The sequence below is a fragment of the Salvia miltiorrhiza genome, chromosome 4 (assembly GCF_028751815.1).
Source record: "Salvia miltiorrhiza cultivar Shanhuang (shh) chromosome 4, IMPLAD_Smil_shh, whole genome shotgun sequence".
NCBI classification, from domain to species: Eukaryota; Viridiplantae; Streptophyta; class Magnoliopsida; order Lamiales; family Lamiaceae; genus Salvia; species Salvia miltiorrhiza.
In genome coordinates, this window is record NC_080390.1 from 24,929,412 (window position 1) to 24,949,840 (window position 20,429).

At 34.0% G+C, this 20,429-nt stretch overlaps 2 protein-coding genes and 1 long non-coding RNA gene across 4 annotated transcripts; 1 reads left to right on the plus strand and 2 right to left on the minus strand.

Annotated features, from left to right (window-relative positions):
• Nucleotides 1-2,823: 2,823 nt before the first annotated feature.
• On the minus strand, nt 2,824-4,606 carry LOC131019535 (uncharacterized). Of its 2 annotated transcripts, none has more exons than XR_009100322.1 (3): nt 4,333-4,606; nt 3,586-3,651; nt 2,824-3,166 (listed from the first exon to the last, which is right to left on the minus strand). It is a non-coding gene; the product is annotated as an uncharacterized LOC131019535 (long non-coding RNA). The 2 variants fall into 2 exon arrangements; XR_009100323.1 differs by having other exon boundaries at nt 4,328-4,606.
• Nucleotides 4,607-8,787: 4,181 nt separating this feature from the next.
• Nucleotides 8,788-17,398, plus strand: LOC131019536 (delta-1-pyrroline-5-carboxylate synthase). The gene is given in 21 exon segments (XM_057948099.1): nt 8,788-9,110; nt 10,387-10,458; nt 10,569-10,672; nt 10,936-11,038; nt 11,120-11,281; nt 11,647-11,924; nt 12,776-12,926; nt 13,005-13,169; nt 13,257-13,334; nt 14,052-14,141; nt 14,737-14,823; nt 14,903-14,989; nt 15,093-15,189; nt 15,304-15,407; nt 15,485-15,560; nt 16,038-16,188; nt 16,300-16,368; nt 16,474-16,540; nt 16,623-16,693; nt 17,067-17,139; nt 17,141-17,398. Coding segments are annotated over 21 exon segments (2,283 nt in total). The 5' UTR covers nt 8,788-9,050; the 3' UTR covers nt 17,279-17,398.
• An 830-nt stretch (nt 17,399-18,228) lies between these two features.
• On the minus strand, nt 18,229-19,983 carry LOC131019537 (uncharacterized protein At2g39795, mitochondrial-like). The gene is made up of 3 exons (XM_057948100.1): nt 19,652-19,983; nt 18,671-18,993; nt 18,229-18,599 (listed from the first exon to the last, which is right to left on the minus strand). The coding sequence occupies exons 1-3, from the start codon at nt 19,916-19,918 to the stop codon at nt 18,440-18,442; spliced, it is 750 nt and encodes a 249-aa protein (XP_057804083.1). The 5' UTR covers nt 19,919-19,983; the 3' UTR covers nt 18,229-18,439.
• Nucleotides 19,984-20,429: the final 446 nt, after the last annotated feature.

Below are 20,429 nucleotides of genomic sequence, written 5' to 3' on the forward strand. Positions count from 1 at the left end.
AACAAAGTTATTTCTGCTGCGTATGATATCAGTCTGACTGATCTATCCTCTGATAGTCAGGAAGATTTATATCATCTCTGTTTTAGCAAACTCGACTGAAGCCTCTACGTGCATCAGTTAAGTTCCAGTAACTTAACTGATAACTCCTTACTGAAGAGCTTTCAGTATCAGTCGTCAACCCTGTTTGGTCAAAACTCATTTCAGTTAACAGGTGTCATAGTTTGCGTGTAAAGTTTCGATTTGATCTCCATCCTGCCCTCTGTTTTTATAGGAAACAAAATAGCCCATAGGTGTATTCCCCCCCATACACCTATTCGAGACCCTCCGGACCTAACACATGTTTGCAAAATTAGATTCAAGATAAATTTATAAATTATTTTACAAAAAAATAAAAACTAGTTATATCCCTCAAATGTCTACTGAGAGTTTAATTAATTTATTATAGTACTAAGAGTACTCGCATCAATTGACTCGATAAAGTGACTCGAAGTCAGCTGATGGAATGAGTCGCTCGATACAGGCATTACCCCACTCGAGGCTCAACTCGATGATATAAGTCAAGCTCATTCGCCTTTATTCCAGGCACGAGTAAACACGCGCTACAATTAAAAAAAACAAATTTTGAATTTAAAAAGCAACGATCGAAACCAAAGGCTATTTGCCAATTTTAATTTCACTTTCCCTTCACTTTCTTCACATCATTCTTTTCCATTTCTCAATCATTATTCCTTCAATTTTCCCTCTCTCTCAAAATGGCTTCATTGTGCTTTTCTTCTTTTTTGTCTGATCGGGAGACAGAGAAAATAACAGAAATGGTTGTGAAGGCGCAAGATATTGTTGAATAATATTTCAAGAACCAAGCATCCCGAAGAGTTATCTCTAACATGGGCTTTGTGTACATGGATCGTGAGACCGCCCATCAACGACTTCTTCAAGATTATTTCAACGACGACTCGATGTATGGCCCAACCTTTTCCAGACACTATTTTCAGATGAAGAAAGAGTTGTTTTTGTGCATTGTTGATGGTGTATAAGGGGTGGATGCTTACTTTCGCATGGGGCGAGATGCTACGGGCCAGGACTCGCTCACGCTATTGCAGAAATACACGGTGGCTATCCGGAAACTAGCCACCAGTGTTTCTGCGGATACTTTTAACGAGTATATGAAGATTGGGACACTACGAAGCGGCTATGCCTCAAGAAATTTTGCAAAGCTATCATCAAGACATACATCTCCGAATATCTTCAGCACCCTACATCGGCGAACGTCGCACGTTTGCTACAAATGCATGAGCAACGACACGAATTTCCTAAGATGCTCAAGAGCCTGGATTGCATGCATTGGGCTTGGAAGAATTGCCCAAAGACGTGGCATGATGCATTTACATGTGGTGATCAAGGAAAGCCCACCTTAACTCTGGAGGTTGTTGCATACCATGATTTGTGGATTTGACATGCCTTCTTTGGTGTTGCCGGATTGAACAACGACATAAATGTTCTCAACCAGTCACCTTTGCTTGCCAACGTCTTGGAAGGAACGACGTCGCTGGTGATATTTGAAGCAAACCATCCCTATTATCAGATGAGCTACTACTTGTGTGATGACATCTACCTTTAGTGGCCAACATTTGTCAAGTGCCCACCAATGGCGAGCAATGAGAAAGAGGCGAGGTTCAAGGAGATGAAAGAGGCGACACAAAAGGATATGAACGAGCCTTTGGAATACTTCAAGCTCAGCGGGGAATCATCAGAGGTCTGGCACCACCTAAGTATATTAAGCATCTCAGAGAGATCATGATGGCATGTATCATCATGCATAACATGATTGTGGATAATGAATGATAATGTGATTTGAACTGGAGAGATGATGACTCGAGGAACGAGGCGTCTACCAGTGGCTCATTCGATGCTCGCAATCTGCCCCACCTAGCTTCGAAGACTATGTGGCAAGAAAATTAGAGATTCAATTCTCAGAGATAGACGGATGGCTACACAACTTCAATAAGATTTGACCGAGCACGTTTGGTCACGTTTCGGACTTCTAGGGGCGAAATAGTTATTTACATGTTTTTTTTTTAATTTTATGTATTTTAAATTAATGTAATTTTAATTCAAGGAATTGTGTCAGTTAAAGTTTTCATTTAAATTAAATCAAAAGGCCAAAAATCAAACTAATTCATATGAGTCAACAAGATGAGTCAAACCAATGCAGCACTTAACTCATAAATGATCACAGGGCATGGTTAAGTTAAGGCTTGATTCAATCAATATGAATGCTCTAATGTGATGCATGATTGGTATGTGATAACAAAATGAGAATAAATTCACAATTGTCACATTTTATTAAGAACTACCATTATCGATGAAATATCCATTTTCACGAGGATGAAATTAGTCACTTCTCCCCATGGCATTATTATTCCACTCATCTTGAGATGAATTTTATTTATTTTTTGATATGATTATCTATATTTATTTTTCATCCTTAAAATTAAAGCTCATATATTCCCACAACGCCAGTTGTTGGATTTGTGAATCGGAATATAAATTAAACGGTGAGATCAACGATAAATCACCTGTTGATAACTCCTTACAGGTAAGAAATAATGAAGAACACTGAAAAGAAAAGGTATATTGCTCTAATATGAATGGCACGTAAATCTTATAATGTACAATGGCTCGTTATTTATAGCTTTACATATAGAGGGCATTTTGGTCTTTTTCTTATGAGTTCACGTACTCCGCGTGCATCCCTTGATACGATTGTTATGCAATCAACGGTCCGTATAACACCCTAAATATAAACTTTGATCTAATTAAATATCATATAGTATTTTCGTAAAAATATTAACAAACTCAAATAATCTAATTTCAAAACCCTGTAGAGAACCTAATAATCAAAAGTAAATCGACCAAATATCATTTTTAGAAAAATACCATACACATTAGATAGAAAACATAACACTAATTTATCAAAGTACCTAACATTATATAAGAAAGTCAAATATGATTCACTAGAAACTCTTACACCTTACCATCAAAATAAACTAAACTTCAAATCCTAAATTTTCTTAACCAACGAAGAGTCTTTAATAATACTATAGAAAGCATGTTTAAAATATCCTAAGCACCACACACATCCATCACGCATCTCCTTGCTCCTCGCCTGAAAAGATTTTAAACAAAATGGGGTGAGTATTTTAAATATACTCAGTGAGGGGGAATTCATAACTAACTTTTACTTTGTCCAAACGTGAAACATAGCATATGAAATATAAAATCATAACTTCAACCATAAACCAACAACTTGTTCAATTAATAACAAGAGAGGAAATATGGGACATAACTTCAACCACATTTCAATACAACACTTAAGGAAGTATGAACATATGGGACATATCACTTCAACTGTGCACAGGAACATAAACTTGGCATATTGCTATATGCTCACATCATAATCTCATTCATAAATCATAGCATATGTAAACACGTTGGACATAAAATAACTTTCTCAATAATTAACTTAAAACATTTTCTTGCGGAATTTAAACTTGAAATAAAGGAATTTTCTTTACTTTTACCCACCTCAAATCCTTGGTAGTAACTTGACTAATGCTTAACTCGGGGATAGAGATCCTAATTGCGCCGCACCTAATCACATAAATATAATTACTTTAATACAGACCTTACTAAAACTTTAATTAAAATTCTATAGACAAAACAAATTAATATCATAGTTTTAATATCAATTACTAAGACCAACACAGTAATAACCATTACATTAAAATAGTTATAAAATAAAATAATTTCGAAGATATAATCCAACTTAATTGAATTCTTCAATACCAAGAAATCTGCTACTAAACTAAAAAGAATCATAATTTTTTGTTAACCAATAATACTTTTAGCAAATTGAAATAAAGATAAATAAAGATAAATGAAAATAAATAAGTAAAATAAAAATAAGGAAACAAAGAAATACATCTACATCTATCTCCTAACTCTACAACCTGACGTCATAGAAGCTCCACTAACACTAACCAAACTTAACAAGATAATATAAAAGATTTTTACCTATGAAAATATATACTACTATCTCAACATTTAAAACTTTAAAGCTAACAGCCGCAATTCGGTCGAAATTGGAAAAATAAACCAGACTGGAAGTCACTATTCAAGAAGATTAGTTTTAAGAAATATATAAAATTCATCAACAATCAAGTTGTTAACAGCCATACTTTTGAAAACAAATTCTGTCAAATACTCGACGAATTCAAACTCAAATTTTAAAAGAAACAAGATGCAATAGATTTGTAATTTTTGAAACCTTACAGAAATCCCGACACCTAACCGCACCCTTGAATCTTGATTGCTTGAAGAACTTATACAGAGAGGATTTTAAGAGTTTTTGAACGATTGTGCATCGAAAGGAGAAAATATGGAGTATAAAAACTGAAGACTTTGATGATTGTTGCGAAACTGCTGCACTATTTTTCTGAATGGAGAGAAATAATAGAACGGTTTTGCTCCCACGTTCTGATTGGTGAGAACCGCTCTATTTTGTAAAAATATCAGAACTGTTTCCGTGATTCCGGTATTATATCAGTATATCAGATATTTAATCTGATACTGATATATATCAGGTAAAAATTAAATAAGTCATATACCTAGCCTATTATTATCACAACTAAAGCCCAATACTATATCTATATCAAATTAATTCATTCTAAGGCCCTAATAAAATAAAATAAATAAATATTTATTATCAACCCAATAATAAAAATATGATCTAGGCGCAATTTCGGACTCCTAAAAATCCCCTACACATAATCTCGAGAATAAAATATAAAGAGACTATTTTCTCGAATTTTAATAAATCATAAAATCATAAATAATAATAATAATAATAATAATAATAATAATAATAATAATAATAATAATAATAATAATAATAATAATAAAATGTGGGATGTTACAGTCCGTCATTGTTAGTCAGTAGCTTCCGTCGTTAAAAAACTGTACTATTTTCTTACAAATATTAAAAAAATTATTGACGACTGAATTTTTGATTGATAAAAAATAAAAAAATAATAGTAAAAAAATTATGAACGACCGACATTTTAACCGTTATAAAATTTTAAAAATATTTTAAAAAATTAACAACGACCGAATTTTCGACCGTTATAAAATCTTAAAAAATTTAAAATAAAACGATCGTGAAATGATCATAAATCGATCGTTAGAACCGCTAATTTAACGACCGAAAATTTAGATCGTTTTTTCTTGTAGTGAAAAAATATACACTCTTGTGGGACCAAAGGTAGTACTAAACTTTAACAATATATAACAAGAATGAAAAATGAAAATGAAATTTATAATTTTTTTTTCATTAGCACTTAATAAAACTCAACATAAAACTCATGAAATTCATGTGCACATGTTTATTCCATATGAAAAAACTCAAGATTTTATTTTTTATGCGTGACACTAAAAATTATGAAATATATAAATCATAATATAATATGTGAAAGTAATTAGAAGCTCATTAATAATTTATAAATTAAAATTCAATAATGAATGAAAAATATTATAACTGGTATAGTAAAAAACTTCACATAAATTGTACAAAACTATTGAAAGGAAATTTGAATTTATCAAAGCGTACATAAGACAAAATATGCAAAATGTTGAATGACAATTTTTTAAATAATGATAAAAATATATCTCAAATGGCATGTTTGATTATATAAACTAAATTAATTCAATATCTGCATTTAACTACTAATTATCAATTATCTTAATAAAACAAATGAAGAAATTATAATTCCATTAAACTGAAAATAAAAAATATTATGATTTCTTTTGCCCTTCAAGTTTATGTGCCGTATGTATTTATAAATAATTACGTATAAATCACTTAAAAAGTATATCATTATACATGACAAAAGTAAGTTGTTTCGACATTTTTTTTATAAATTATCAGTATTAAATAAATAAATTTAAAGACCGCACCACATTAAAATTCGAATCCACGATCTTTGAACTGAAGCATTGACTACTTACGGTTTGACCAACACACGTATCCTTGTTTCAACATTATTTGATGGCAAGCAAATTGGCCCGGGCTAAAATAGTTTGATTTGATCACATAAATTTTGTTGCGCTCCCACGTAAAATGAGCGCCATCCGCTTCTTTCATTGCCTCCTTTTCCAGGTTACCTTCGGTGCTGTTTTTTATAATTTTTTTTATTTTATATTAAAAATATCATTTAAAATATTATTTTCTTAATAAAAAGATACTATTCTTATATATAAATGATATTTTTAATCACACTAAATAATATTTCTATATATGGTAAATGATACTCAACATAGTATTAACTTATTTCTTAATCTAATTGACAATAAATACATTTTTGTGTATTATAAATGACACTTTAAATACTCGCAAATGACACTTTTAATTCATGCAAATGATACTTTGTGTATTATAAATGATATTTCACAAATGACATTTTTCATAACAAAAAATGATATTTTTAATGTATGCAAAGATACTTCATAAATGATAGTATTTTTTAATTTTTTATATAAAAATAGAAGATATTAAAAATAATATTTTTAATGCACACAAATGACACTTTTATTCACAATAAATGATATTTTTATTTACGATAAATGATATTACCTCCATCCACGAAAAAACTTCTTACTTTTCGTTTTTGGAAGTTGGGACGTCCATAAAAGAGCCTCTTACCTATTTTTAAACCACACGCCACCACTTATAAATAACTTATTTACCCCTTACTTTTCACCACTTTCAATACTAATTAAAACACATTTTTTATCATTTCCAGTATACTCAACAATCTTTTCTCCACTCTCAACGCACTCAACAATTTTTTTCTTAAAATCCATGCCATTGCCTCCTAGGAAGTTCTTCCTTGGACGGAGGGAGTAATATTACTTTAATAATACTAATACTTTTATGTATGTAAATGACAGTATTTACTTTAATAAATGACACTTTCAATATATGTAAATGACACTATTTTTATGTCGAACAAAATAATAATAATAAATGACATTATTTGTCTTCGTAAAAGATATTCTTTTTATATATATGTGACACTTTCAAAATATGTAAATGACATTATTTAACTCTGCATTACAAGTGACACTATTAATAACAGAAAATGATATTTTTAATTATTGCAAATGATACTTCATTAATAATAGTACTATTTTTTTAAAATCAAATGATATTTTGTATAAAAATAAATGATATATTACAAATGACACTTTTAATGCATGCAAATAACACCTTTAATATATGAAAATGATACTTTTGAATGTGATTGAAAGTGGCGCGTAACTTTTTTTTTTTTTAAATTGATAAATAAAAAATAAATAACCTGAAAAAATAATAGTTGAACTGACAAAAAAAACCCGACTCAGAACAATGCAGGAGGCTAAAAAAAGCGCTGAAAATAGAGGCGCATGATGTGAGATTCGAGCTCTCAACCTTGTTGGGGCATCACCCAATAAATTCAGCTGGTTGATATAAAAATAATTTATTTAATTATATAATTTCACTGGAGCGCACGATGCGCTCGAGCCTATGAGACCGACTCTAGTTTGAGCAAAGAAGTCAAAAGCAGTAGTCGTGAACTCAAAATAAAGCAGTAGTCGTGAACTCAAAATAAAGGCTATGAAACACTGCATATTAATTAATAAAACCTGTCTTTACGAAATACTATTTCAATTATGGAGAGACTGTTTTAAGCTATTTGTATCAATGATCTTTTTATAAAGCTCATCATATGAGATAAACAAAACATAAAAGAAAGAGAGAGTCATAAAAATCCAATGCCCCTTCCACACTTGACAAGACGTTGATTAAAATTCATATTGATATTTTTTCTTTATGAATAAAGCCTATAATCGCTATATTTTCACAAACAAATTAAAACTTTACTTTCCTCATAATTTTCCTTCTCGTATTATTCGATCATATATCATCCTTTTATTTTTTGATGCTATCTCATTTTCGTCGTATACTGTCTCGTATTATAATTTTTTGTAAGATTTTTTAAATATAATAAAATTTTAAAAAATAAAAATAAGTAGAGATAGTATATACTATGCGGTTATAAAGTAAAAATTAAATATTTTAAGATGAGATTGGGTATGTGGGTATGAGATAATGAACATCTTTTTTATTAAAAAATTAATTTAAGTTGTGGATTGAATGATTGTGATGAATGTAGATAGTCTTACGAGTCAATAAGTTGAGAGAATTGTGCGATTATAAATTATTAGGATGATATTTTATGAGTTGAAAGATGAAGAAATTAAGCCTTGAGTCAATTTACATAGGTCAAGTAATCTTCCCTTGTTGTTTGAGTTGGTGGCTTAGTGCTCGTTTGGTTCAAGTAGAGGAATAGAAAGGAAATGTAATCAAATAAATAAGTGGAATAGTAACAATAACTATTACTTTTATTCAGTGTTTGGTTTAACAATGAAAATGAATCATGAGTAAGAGATTCCCTTTCTTTTATTTCCCTTCTATTTTGAAGGGTAATAAATTGGGTGATTGAGTTACCCTCAAGTAAGGGTAATGATTACTTGATTCAATTACTTGATTCCTTTTCTAATCTCAAAAAACACTCAACCAAACGTGGGCTTAATGTAATTACTTTGATTATTTTTCTCAATTTAATTTATAAATGTATTTAAATTTAAGAAGAATGAATTTATTAGGGATTTAATAAGAAATGGTAGTCCCCCGCACGACAGAATGATAAACCTACGCGGAGCTTTTGCATTGCTCCTCAGAAGAAGACAAAAAAGTGGCGCAGAAAAGCCCTCGCTCGCATTTCTCCTCTGGCTGCTGTCACTCTTCACCCGTATCTATATTTATATGTATGCGCCATGTGCCCAAAACCCTATAAATACAAAGCTCTGCTCACGGGTCTCCTTCTCCATCCACGCTTCAATCTAATTCTGCATTCCATACTACCTCACTTTCTCTCTCTAAAACCTTCACAATGGACGCTGCTGATTCCACTCGCTCATTTTTGAGAGACGTCAAACGCATCGTCATCAAAGTAACAAACTCTGCAACTTTTTTATTCTTCTTCGTTTCCTTTTAATTAAATCCCATTGTGATTTAGAGATTAATTTTGTGAGTTGCTGTCTTAAACTGAGTTTTCGTTTTTGCGAATTTCTCTGGTGTGTGTGTTTGCAATCAAATGAACTTTCTCCCAACGAAGGAGGTTCATGTGTGTGTTACAAGTTTAATGGTTCTGAAGATGTCATTGCGTTCTAGCCTTCTTCACGAATAAGTTCTCTGCCAGCAGCATTTCAACGCTGTACACATCTTTCGTTATTTGCTCTCTTCATGAACTTGTACTCTGTTTCCAGCATTTAAATAGTGTACATATGCATATACCAGTTCTATATGAAACAAAATTACACAGAACTAGGAGATTTTGGATGAAGCTGTTGAATCCGACTATTTGGCTTCAAATTCAGTCTCGTCTCTGTGTTTTGTTACGGTGTTCACATGCTTGGATAGAACAAATAAGTTTGATAGGACTTTAAATGCTTATGCCAGTTTCTAAAAAGGACTGAATGTGTTGCTAAAAGAAATATTGTTCTTGAATTTCAGTTAGTATAATAAAGAAAACTGAAATCTCATCTGGTACTATTATGGTGCAAAAAGCTTCACCTTTTTTTTTTGAACAAAAAGCTTCACTCTTGTTATGTTCTAGGGTGAACCTCAACATCAGTGTGTAAATGATTACTCCCTCCGTCCCAACCGAGTTGGCCTATTTCTTTTTGGCACGGTTATTTAGAAAAGTAAGTTTGTAGTGTAAGAGTGTGCGGGCCCATATTTAATGTAGTGTAAAGTGGTTACCCAAAAAGAAAACAGCCAAGTCAAATGGACACCCCGAAAAGCAATACATGCCAAGTAAAATGGGATGGTGGGAGTATTATTTTGTTGTAGTAAGTATAACTGTACAATCAAGCGAGTTACCAACAGTTTTTGGAAATAGAGAATAGAGGATATATAAATTTAAGACTTCTTGAAATCCTGATTAGTTTTTTCTTGCCCCTGAAAATTTAGAGACAACTCTAGTTTCCCGTTCTTTTTAACAATTTTATGGGACTGTAAACATTTTTTTAGTGGATGAGTATCAATGCCAATTAATAGTCTGTTTATGTGTGTGATTTAGCATACAAAAGTTGCATTCCTTCATTTTGATTGCAAGTGGATGCTTTACTAGTAGTGCAGCAGGCATTTGGTTGTCATTTTCCTTTCTTGCATCAAAATTGGTTATCTGGCACTATTTGACTGAGGCTTAATCTTTTACATTGAAGGTGGGAACAGCCGTAGTAACTCAAGCTGATGGGCGTCTAGCTCTTGGAAGATTAGGCTCACTTTGTGAGCAGGTGCTTAATGATTACAAAATAATAAAAAGTTTTTTTTTTTTTTTTTAATTGCTAATACATCCACAAGCCTTGTGCAACGCTTTCATTTTTAAGTTGCAAATCAAGTGCAGATCCATGAACTGAATACTGAGGGCTACGAGGTGATTTTGGTGACTTCAGGTGCAGTTGGTGTTGGCCGCCAACGGCTTCGATACAGGAGATTAGTTAACAGCAGGTATTTTGGCTTCCTTTATTGGCTTCGATTATGGTTTCAGACTTTTGGAAGACTACATGGAATCATTGCCTCCTAAGAACTTTTCAGGAATTTGTGTTCATAGTTTTGCTCAATGCTCCATGATCAATGTAACTGGTGCCTAAATATATTATCGGCGCATAAGTAGAAGCATAAGAATTTGATTTCTAATAATTAATAATTATGTCTGACAGCACTGCGAACCTCTGTCTTATCATTTTAATTTGTGGCCTTCTTTTTGGCAGCTTTGCAGACCTTCAAAAGCCGCAAGTGGAACTTGACGGGAAAGCTTGTGCAGCTGTTGGACAAAATGGTCTTATGGCTCTGTATGACACTTTGTTCAGCCAGGTAAGACGAAATGAAAATAAATCTACTTGAAGATATGCTAATTATATAGACCCAGCTTAATATGGGATTTTCGGCATGCAGTTGGATGTGACATCAGCACAACTTCTAGTAACTGACAATGATTTCAGAGACCCAGACTTCAGAAGGCAACTGAATGAGACTGTGAAGTCCTTGTTGTCGCTGAAGGTGGTTCCGATATTTAATGAAAATGATGCAATCAGTACCAGGAAAGCTCCCTATGAGGTGGGCTATTGATTTTTATTATTGCTTGACTTTGTTGTTCTAATTTAGTTGGACTGCATGTCACCAAGCGCCTTAGTTACTCGAGAAACGAAAGGATTCCAATTTCCTTCCCCAGTTTCAATTTGCAAATCTATGTTTTGCTTGTCTGGGGAACTAGTGTTTGCAAGTGTCAAGTGATCTCTCTTCAATTTCAACATTCCACGAGAATGCATATTAGAGTACAAAGTTTAGCTTTCTTCATTTAGGAGCAATGTATATAAATACTCTTTGGGTTCTTATGTTCGTAGTGGTGTCTAGAACTATATATCTAGGTTGGATAGGAGCATATGCTCACATCATCTTCCACGTATGGTTCCATTTTGTAGGACGCTTCTGGAATATTTTGGGATAATGACAGTTTAGCAGCTCTCCTGGCACTGGAGCTAAAAGCTGATCTCCTTGTTCTGTTGAGTGATGTAGACGGTCTTTATAGTGGCCCACCAAGTGATCCACATTCTGAACTAATTCATACGTACGCTAAGGAAAGACATGATGGTCTGATAACTTTTGGAGACAAATCACGAGTGGGAAGAGGAGGGATGACGGCTAAAGTAAAAGCTGCAGTTTATGCTGCTTATGCTGGCATTCCTGTTGTTATCACCAGGTATCCTGCCAACTTTGCTGTAAATTGTCTATCTTGGTTGTTTATTACATAAGATGCGTAAAATAATTTTCAATCCGTAATTAGTTTTCTAAGGTGGCTTTTACAAATTACAATATAAAAGATTATATAACTCCCTACTGCATAAGGAGCAGATGGTTTAACAGGTTTGAGCAATATGAGGCATCTAGTTTGAACAGATGTGATGAAATGAACATTTTCTCTTAACAAAATTTTCCTTTTACCCGATGCAATACTTTTTCTCTACTGATCAGAGCATTATTGACACTTGGTTCAAGACTTCAAGCAGCTTTCTGTTTTGATTCGGGTGATGAATAAAGCCACATTGGTTGCACCTTTTTAATTGTCTTGCATTATGCATCTTAATTGCAACTCTTATATTTCTTGATGAATGTTTGTCAAAAATCTAATTCAATTTTCCCATGGCTGCTCATATTGGACGACACTTCATAGTGTGATACATTGTTTCTGGTTTGGTAATACTTTCGTTTCAATAAGGAATTATGTAATGTCTCGTCTCTGCAAAGTTGCTAATTTGAGTTATATCGAACACTGGGAACAAGATAGCTACCATTGGTGAGTCTGTAAATGACTGGTGCAGTAGCAGAAAAGTTGCTCTCCTGATTAATCCTGCTTTGCCATTATTAGCATCTTTCTATTAAGTTTTGAATGTTTAGTTCTATTTTTTGTTTTGTACAACTGCTTAATCATGTAGGAGGTTAAAACAACCTAATGTAATAAAAATTCAACAGCCCAAATATTTCTCTAAAAAATATATTGGAATTTTGCTACTCACTTTTTGTCTCTGATCTCAACTCTCTGTCTGGATGTAGTGGTTTTGCATATGGAAATATTTTAAAAGTTCTAAGTGGACAACGTATTGGCACACTATTCCATCGGGATGCACATAAATGGGCTCCACTAGGAGAATTAGGTGTGCGGGAGATGGCAGTGGCTGCAAGAGATAGTTCGCGGAGACTGCAGGTAATCATTGCTGAATAAGAACTCTTTTGGTTTGTTACACAGTTAATAATATAAGCATGTTACAATTGTATCTTTCAGGCAATGTCTTCTCATGACAGGAGTAAGATTTTGTTGGATGTTGCTGATGCCCTAGAGGCTAGTGAGAAGCTAATAACTGCTGAAAATGAAGCTGATGTTGCTGATGCACTAAAGGCCGGATATGACAAATCTTTAATATCAAGGCTTGCTATGAAGCCTGGTAAGGTAAGATGATTTGATAAAGCATGTGGCCTTCTAACTGAAGTGTTTCCACAGAACTCTATATTCTCAGAATTTTTATATGATTTTCAGGTTTCAAATCTTGCAAATTCTATTCGTGTGCTTGCAAACATGGAGGAGCCAGTTGGTCGAGTTTTGAAAAGAATGGAGGTCAGTAAATAGGGTGCTTATCCTCATTTTTTAAAATTATATTATTGGTGGGAGATTATGATACTATGGAGTTTTTCTGTCTTCCTGCCACTTTGTTTCTGGAATATTGTTTGCAATTGACAAGTAGAAAAGTGTGATGTTCTCAATTTCATGGCCTGCAAAATTAAGGTGTTTAGGTTGTAAACCTATTTAGAAATGCCACCTTCTGTTTCAGCTTCTGCAAAAAAGAGTAGCTTCTTGTTATTTTTGTGTCAACAAACCTGAAATAATATCTAGAATTGTGGGAGTCAAGCTTAAGCAAAATGTTCTATGATCAAATACGTCTGCTGTATCTGGCTCTCAACACAATTAAGCTAGACTATAAATATATAAATTTACTATATATCTCGCAATTTTTGAGAGCTCAAATCTTGAATTTTTGGGTAATTTATAATGTAGGAAGTCAATATTTGTATGCTCCCAGATGTTTGCTTTCCAGAAATGTAATAAACTATATTTAGCACTTCTACACTACGTATGAGTATGAGATGAAGTACTGAATCAATGGTTGACTTGGGTTTGATAAAACGTTTTGATAAGGGATCAAAGAGCTATCAGGCTGGCTGGGCTTGCTCTCTAATTTGCAATTTGGACTTTCTAAGTGATTTGTTACAACAAATAATAAATTTTGAAAAACTTATTGGATCTTATAGTGATTTTCTGATAATTTTGCTGCAGCTATCAGAAGGATTCATTTTGGAGAAAATGTCATCTCCCTTGGGCGTTCTTTTGATCATTTTTGAGTCTCGACCTGATGCACTTGTGCAGGTAAATTACAGCAAAAGCTTTCCTATGTGGCTCTTCTGTGTGCATAAGTGACTGCCAGTGTGCTTCATTGGATTTACTGCTCTGCTGAATTTGAAATAAGTTTCAATCACTCACATTGTTAATGAGTATTTATTTTTAATCTTTTTCTTTTCTCTCTTGATTTTTCAATGTAATTTTGCTACCTATGTTATTGACTCTAAAAGTCTTTCTTCCCAGTACTGATTCTTTAGTCATTTTTAACTTCATAGACTATTTCCACCTCATGTTCACGATCAGGTTTTCAAGATTCCCTGTTTTAGGCCTTCGTCTGATCTGCAAATTATCTCTCTGCTAATTTTCACCACTGAAATTTGCGCACTCTTCCCTCCCATCTGTAGATAGTGGTCTCTGGAGCTGTTAAAAGTACCTTGTTATATGCAGCAAGCTAAGGAAACTACAGGGATAATAGTCTAATGTCTTTTGAATATTTTTCATGTTTAATGGTATCCCAGGGCTTCACTTTTGTTTATAATGAACTCGTCAATGACACATCAGACAAATTTTCTTTTTATCTTAATCCGGACAAACTCATGGATTTTATTTTGCCTTTGAACAGATAGCCTCACTAGCAATCCGAAGTGGGAACGGACTCCTGTTAAAAGGGGGCAAGGAAGCTAGAAGATCAAATGCAATTCTACATAAGGTTAGATCATGTGAAATGTGAAGTAGCACAGTCCATTGTTTGTATTAGAAATTCTGACTTCTTTCCTTCGTTATTTCAGATAATCACATCCGCCATCCCAAAAGGTGTTGGTGAAGGCCTTATTGGACTAGTTACTTCTAGAGAAGAGATCCCTGAGTTGCTCAAGGTTTTTTATTTATATAGTGGTTAATTATTTTAATATCTTCTTTTTCATTGGTATAAATCCACAATATAAGAGTTGGAATTAAAGTTTAATGTTTATGGCAAAGCTGGATGATGTAATTGACCTTGTGATTCCGAGAGGGAGCAACAAACTTGTATCTCAAATTAAGGCGTCAACAAAGATTCCTGTTCTTGGACATGCTGGTAAAATATATATGTTCTACTTTTGTCGACTATTTTATTAACTCTCAGTGTATCATTGGTGAAGCAGTCATCAAATTTCTCATATTGGAAAACTATTGTGTGTTTTATTCCCAGATGGAATATGTCATGTGTATGTAGATAAGTCTGCTAATATGGACATGGCTAAGCAAATTGTTGTAGATGCAAAAACAGATTATCCTGCTGCCTGCAATGCGATGGTATGCTTCATTCTTAAAACTTTGTTATAAAAATTTCCAAGGCACAACTGGAAATTAGTATCTCCTTTGCTTTATAGGAAACATTGCTTGTTCACAAGGATCTTGTTCAGACTGGCGGTCTAAATGAGCTAATAGTGGAACTTCAAACCAAAGGTGGGCATCTCTTTAACATCCAACCACCCCATTCAAACTAACATAAAATTTTCTTTAGTCCTCTTTAAGGATGACGGGTCCTTAGCAGGTTATCTATTGATATTGAACAATACAAGATATGACTAAACGTGATATGCTGGATCATCATTAGATTTCAAAAGAAAACAGGCACTTGAGATGTTGGACCTGGCTTTAGTGATCTTGTTTTCTATTACTCCTATTTCTGATATTCACATTGTACATGCCTACTGTATGAGGTCATACCTTTTCCACAATGGTGGCAGAGTATTTGGAATATGGAGGGTTCAACGCTCTTTAGTTGTAAGCTTTTAGTTAGAATCACTAATCACATATTTTCCATTCGCATCTTCGGTAGCCAATGGTATAAAATTTTTTCCATGCATTGTAGTTGTTTTATAGCCCCTCGAATGAATTTGGTCTTTACAATACTAGTATAATTATATATGTGTGTTTCAGGAGTAAAAGTATTTGGTGGACCTCGAGCCAGCTCTTCACTGAGCATCCCCGAGGCACATTCATTACACCACGAGTATAGTTCTCTTGCTTGCACAGTTGAGATTGTGGATGATGTAAATGCTGCAATAGATCACATACATCAACATGGCAGGCATGTCAGCTTTTGATATCTTTCCAAATCATATTTGTGTTTGTATGTTTTTGTACTAATGTTGCTTTGTGAGAATGATATCTAATGCAGTGGAAACTCTCTTAACTGCAGTGCACATACAGACTGCATTGTAACTGAAGACAACGAGGTTGCTGAAGTCTTTTTGCGTCAAGTTGACAGGTAATTTCTTTGTCAAGTGTATAACATTCAGCAATGTTATTTGAAAATAAATTCCCAGTGATACCTGCTTCAGTGAACTTAACATGACCTGTTGACATTTTCCAGTGCTGCTGTGTTTCACAATGCAAGTACAAGATTCAGTGATGGCTTCCGCTTTGGATTAGGTGCAGAGGTATGTTCTCTATGCATGCTCAAGTAAAGCCTAAATAATAAATTATAGGACATCAGCCTTATTTCATGTATTTATCTATCAGGTTGGTATTAGCACAAGTCGAATTCATGCCCGTGGTCCTGTAGGTGTTGAAGGATTGCTTACAACGCGATGGTATGTTTCTAATAATTGTGTTTGGCTGAACTTATAAACTCCTTAAATAGCTTATAACCTCTTAAAAAGTGTTTAGCAAAATAAGGTCCTAAACAATGTATAAACTCAATTATTCTAACACTTTGACCACTTACAAGCTTTTGACACATTATATCTTATAAATTATTGGAGCTTATAAGCTCTCTATGGTAAGCTTTAGCAAACACCCCCTTTCTTGTGCAAGAAAAAACATTTATTTCTTTCTTGTCAACTTGATATATTGCAAGTTTTGTCTGTAGAAAGCATAGGCCGTGTGACTGCAAATCGCCCTCGTTTATTCTCTCACCGTAAGTGTTGTGAGGTAAAACTTGATTGCTACTGCTATCTGATACAGGCTTGCAAGAGGAAAAGGACAAGTGGTAAACGGCGATAAAGGCATCGTGTATACTCACAAGGATATGAGCATACAAGCATGAGTTGGAGCAAAGTGAAGTAGTTGACGATAACATTGGCTGCAGCTGTCTCATTGATCATCTGCAAATAGGTGTAGATCATCACTTTGAGTCATGGAGAAAGAAAGCTGTCACCCTACTTCACTTCCCTTGAGAGTATTGTTTGTGTATTATTAATATTAAACGAATGTCAAAAGTTGGTGCTCATATTTGGCGATAATAAGGAGTGATTTACTCGATCAGTATAAATTATTTGGCTATCATTCAAAGTAAATGTTCCCTTAATAGCTTTTATAAGTTGTTTTAAGTGTTCAAATAATTGAATTATAAGTTGGAGAGAAAAGTATAATTAGAGGGATAAAAATTGAGAAGGGATGAAATTCAAAGTTGTATGCTGGAAATAAAGGATTATAATAAGAGTATTTTTGTAAAATGATTGCTGTTTATAAGTTGTTGAAAATTATTTCTACCGCTCATAAATTGTTTGTGGACTTATTTTGACAACATTCTCTATAATATCGAATCTCATTTTTCACTTCTCAACCGTCAATTGTCCTCTAACTTGTCTCACCTCTATCCCCATCTCGAGCTTTTCCATTTGATTTTGATTCATTACATCTTTCAATTAAATACATCTATGCTTGCGTGATTAGCTGTCGCATTTTGAATACAAAAATTTAGCTCCGCCATTGATCATACGAGCATAAATAGATTTATGACGCATACATTTTTGACACGGAAATTAAATAAAATAAGACTGTAGTATAAAAATATGTAAAGATATATGGACACATGTGTAAAAGTGTGTAAAAGAATTTCGCCCGTATAATTTCTTGTGTAAAAGTGTGTAAAGGTATGTGGGCTTAATGTAAAATTATTATTAAAATAAAAAATGAGCCATTTAACTTGGGACACCCTAAAATGAAATACCTGCCATTAATAATGGGACGGAGGGAGTAGTAGAATGCATGTTTATCCACAACTTCTGAAATTTGATCGTAATAAAATTCTTACCATAATGAGCCACGCTTCGCATTTATGTAAGGAATCTCGAGTGATGTTGTATCTCACAATACGAAATCATGCAAACTTAATAACACTGGATTAAGTTGAATTATTTGATGAATTATGGATTAAGAAGAAATAAATAAATGGGAAGTAGGAGATCATCGCACCTGAATTGCATAGAGAATGAATGCTATCAAAGTTGTATGAACAAAGTTTTCCTAATTTCTAGTGGGAGCTGAATCCATGTGTAACACAGAAACCGCTTAGCAAAATTATTCCACCAAAGTTTCTCCATCTCCACACCACCTTATGCCTGGAGAAACTTGTGGAGTTTCTTCAGCCACTCTACATATTCTCTGGTGTCCTTGTCAATCATATACCCGTGCAAGAAATTGGTTGTGCTGGCCTTGACCCCTCTAATCTCCAGATACCGGTGGAGACCCTTCTGCAAATTCTCATCCAAATCCCTAAAAGCAACAAGAACAAACATGAGGCTCAATCCCTCAATCAACACATCACTGATATAATATATACTTACGTAAAGTCAGGCCCCTCATAAGCAATTTGGTCCTCAGAGTTTTCGGGATCTTTAACCGACAAGCTGTCAATCACAATCTCATCAGGACAAGCAGTGCAACCAAACTCAAGATAAGGTCCACCCCTCTTGGAGGTTTTGACAATCAACGGGAGTTGAGATTGGTTTGGGTCGTCCCCCTCTTCCTCATCACCGGTAACAAGGTTGGGCATGTAAACTTCGACACTTACGGTTTCACCTTGATACTCTCTGGTCAGCTTTATTGTTTCTGTTCCAACATGGTTTTCAATTTTAAAAGGGAAGCCCTCTGGTACTTCCTCCTCGGCCTAATGGAAACAAGAACAAAGGGGTTTAGCTTTCAACAGGGAGAAAATAATCGGATCAAAGCAAACATATAGCTTCACAAAGATAATCTTCTCATGAGATTAGCACCATAAATCACAAAACCATCATAGTCTCGGGAATAATAGAATTTTCACAATAACTATTGAAAGTTGAAATATGGCAATAAAATACAGGAGTAAAGATCTTATTCTGAATAGTATCAACTCAAATTTTATGCTTAGTTGCTTCCAACAATAGTTTCTCATACTTGTTGCAACATGAGTGCCCCATACGTGTATAAAATCGAGTACAAATGTCAACAACATAAAATGAGGAACTAACGACCAAGAGGAAAGATTTCATAATCTTCTTGAAATGTTTATGTGAAATTGAGATACTTGCACATCTCAGAATGTAATCATAGAAGCACACGAGTAAATATATACACATAACGAATTCTTAAGGCAAATTTGAAACTCTATGAAATTACAAAAACCATTTTTTTTCCTGAGAACCAGACAAACACCCATATTGTTGAAAGAAATTGTTTTGTTTTTTGGTCAAGAATAACGATGAAAATCCCAGAGCTAATTATAAAGTGTCATTTCGACCTTCGGCGCAGAAGCAAGCGTGAAAACAAAACAGAGACGGAATATAGACCTCGGCCGCAAAGAGAGATTCGTTGGCGCATTCAATCTCGTAGTTGACGTTGTTGAGTAGCGACTCGTCGGGACTAATCTCGGTGGAATAGTGGTGGAGAAAAGACGGCAATGACCTCGGAAATGGGAGGTCCTTCAGGCAGCCGTTAACGGTGGCGGAGAGCGCTGAAGTGTAGTGGCGGTGGGAGCACCATCGAGTTCCGGCGGGAGCGCGGATGGCGAAAGGTACAAGTCTTGAAGCATTACGAACAAGGTTGTTAAGAGACATTATAGGGGTTAGGGTTTTAGGAGAGCAGCCTGCCAGTGCTCCTTTTATGCCTAATTGTAATTATTTACCCACTTTCTAAGAGCACAATGGTGAGCCCCAAGTTGGTGCACTATGGTGGTCCCTATTACTATTGCACCAACTCTTGACAATTGGAGATTTACTTTTCATTTTTTATTACTTTTATTCTTGTTTTTAATTAAATTTCATATTAAATTGGAAAATTTAAATTTCATTAAATTTAAAAATTAATTCTACATTGATTGAAAATTAAAATTACAATACAATTAAATAAACGCAAAAACTTGTATGCGGGTGGCCGCATACCATGCGGTCACCCGCGTATTTATCGTGTATATATATATATATATATATATATATATATATATATATATTTTGAGCTTAAATCAACAAAATCATGTGGTGGTGCAGTGTATAAAGTGCCAATTTCGATTCGTGTGGTCAAGAGTTTGAAGCTCTTAAACCCCAGTTTCCCACTATTTCGATTTTCAAC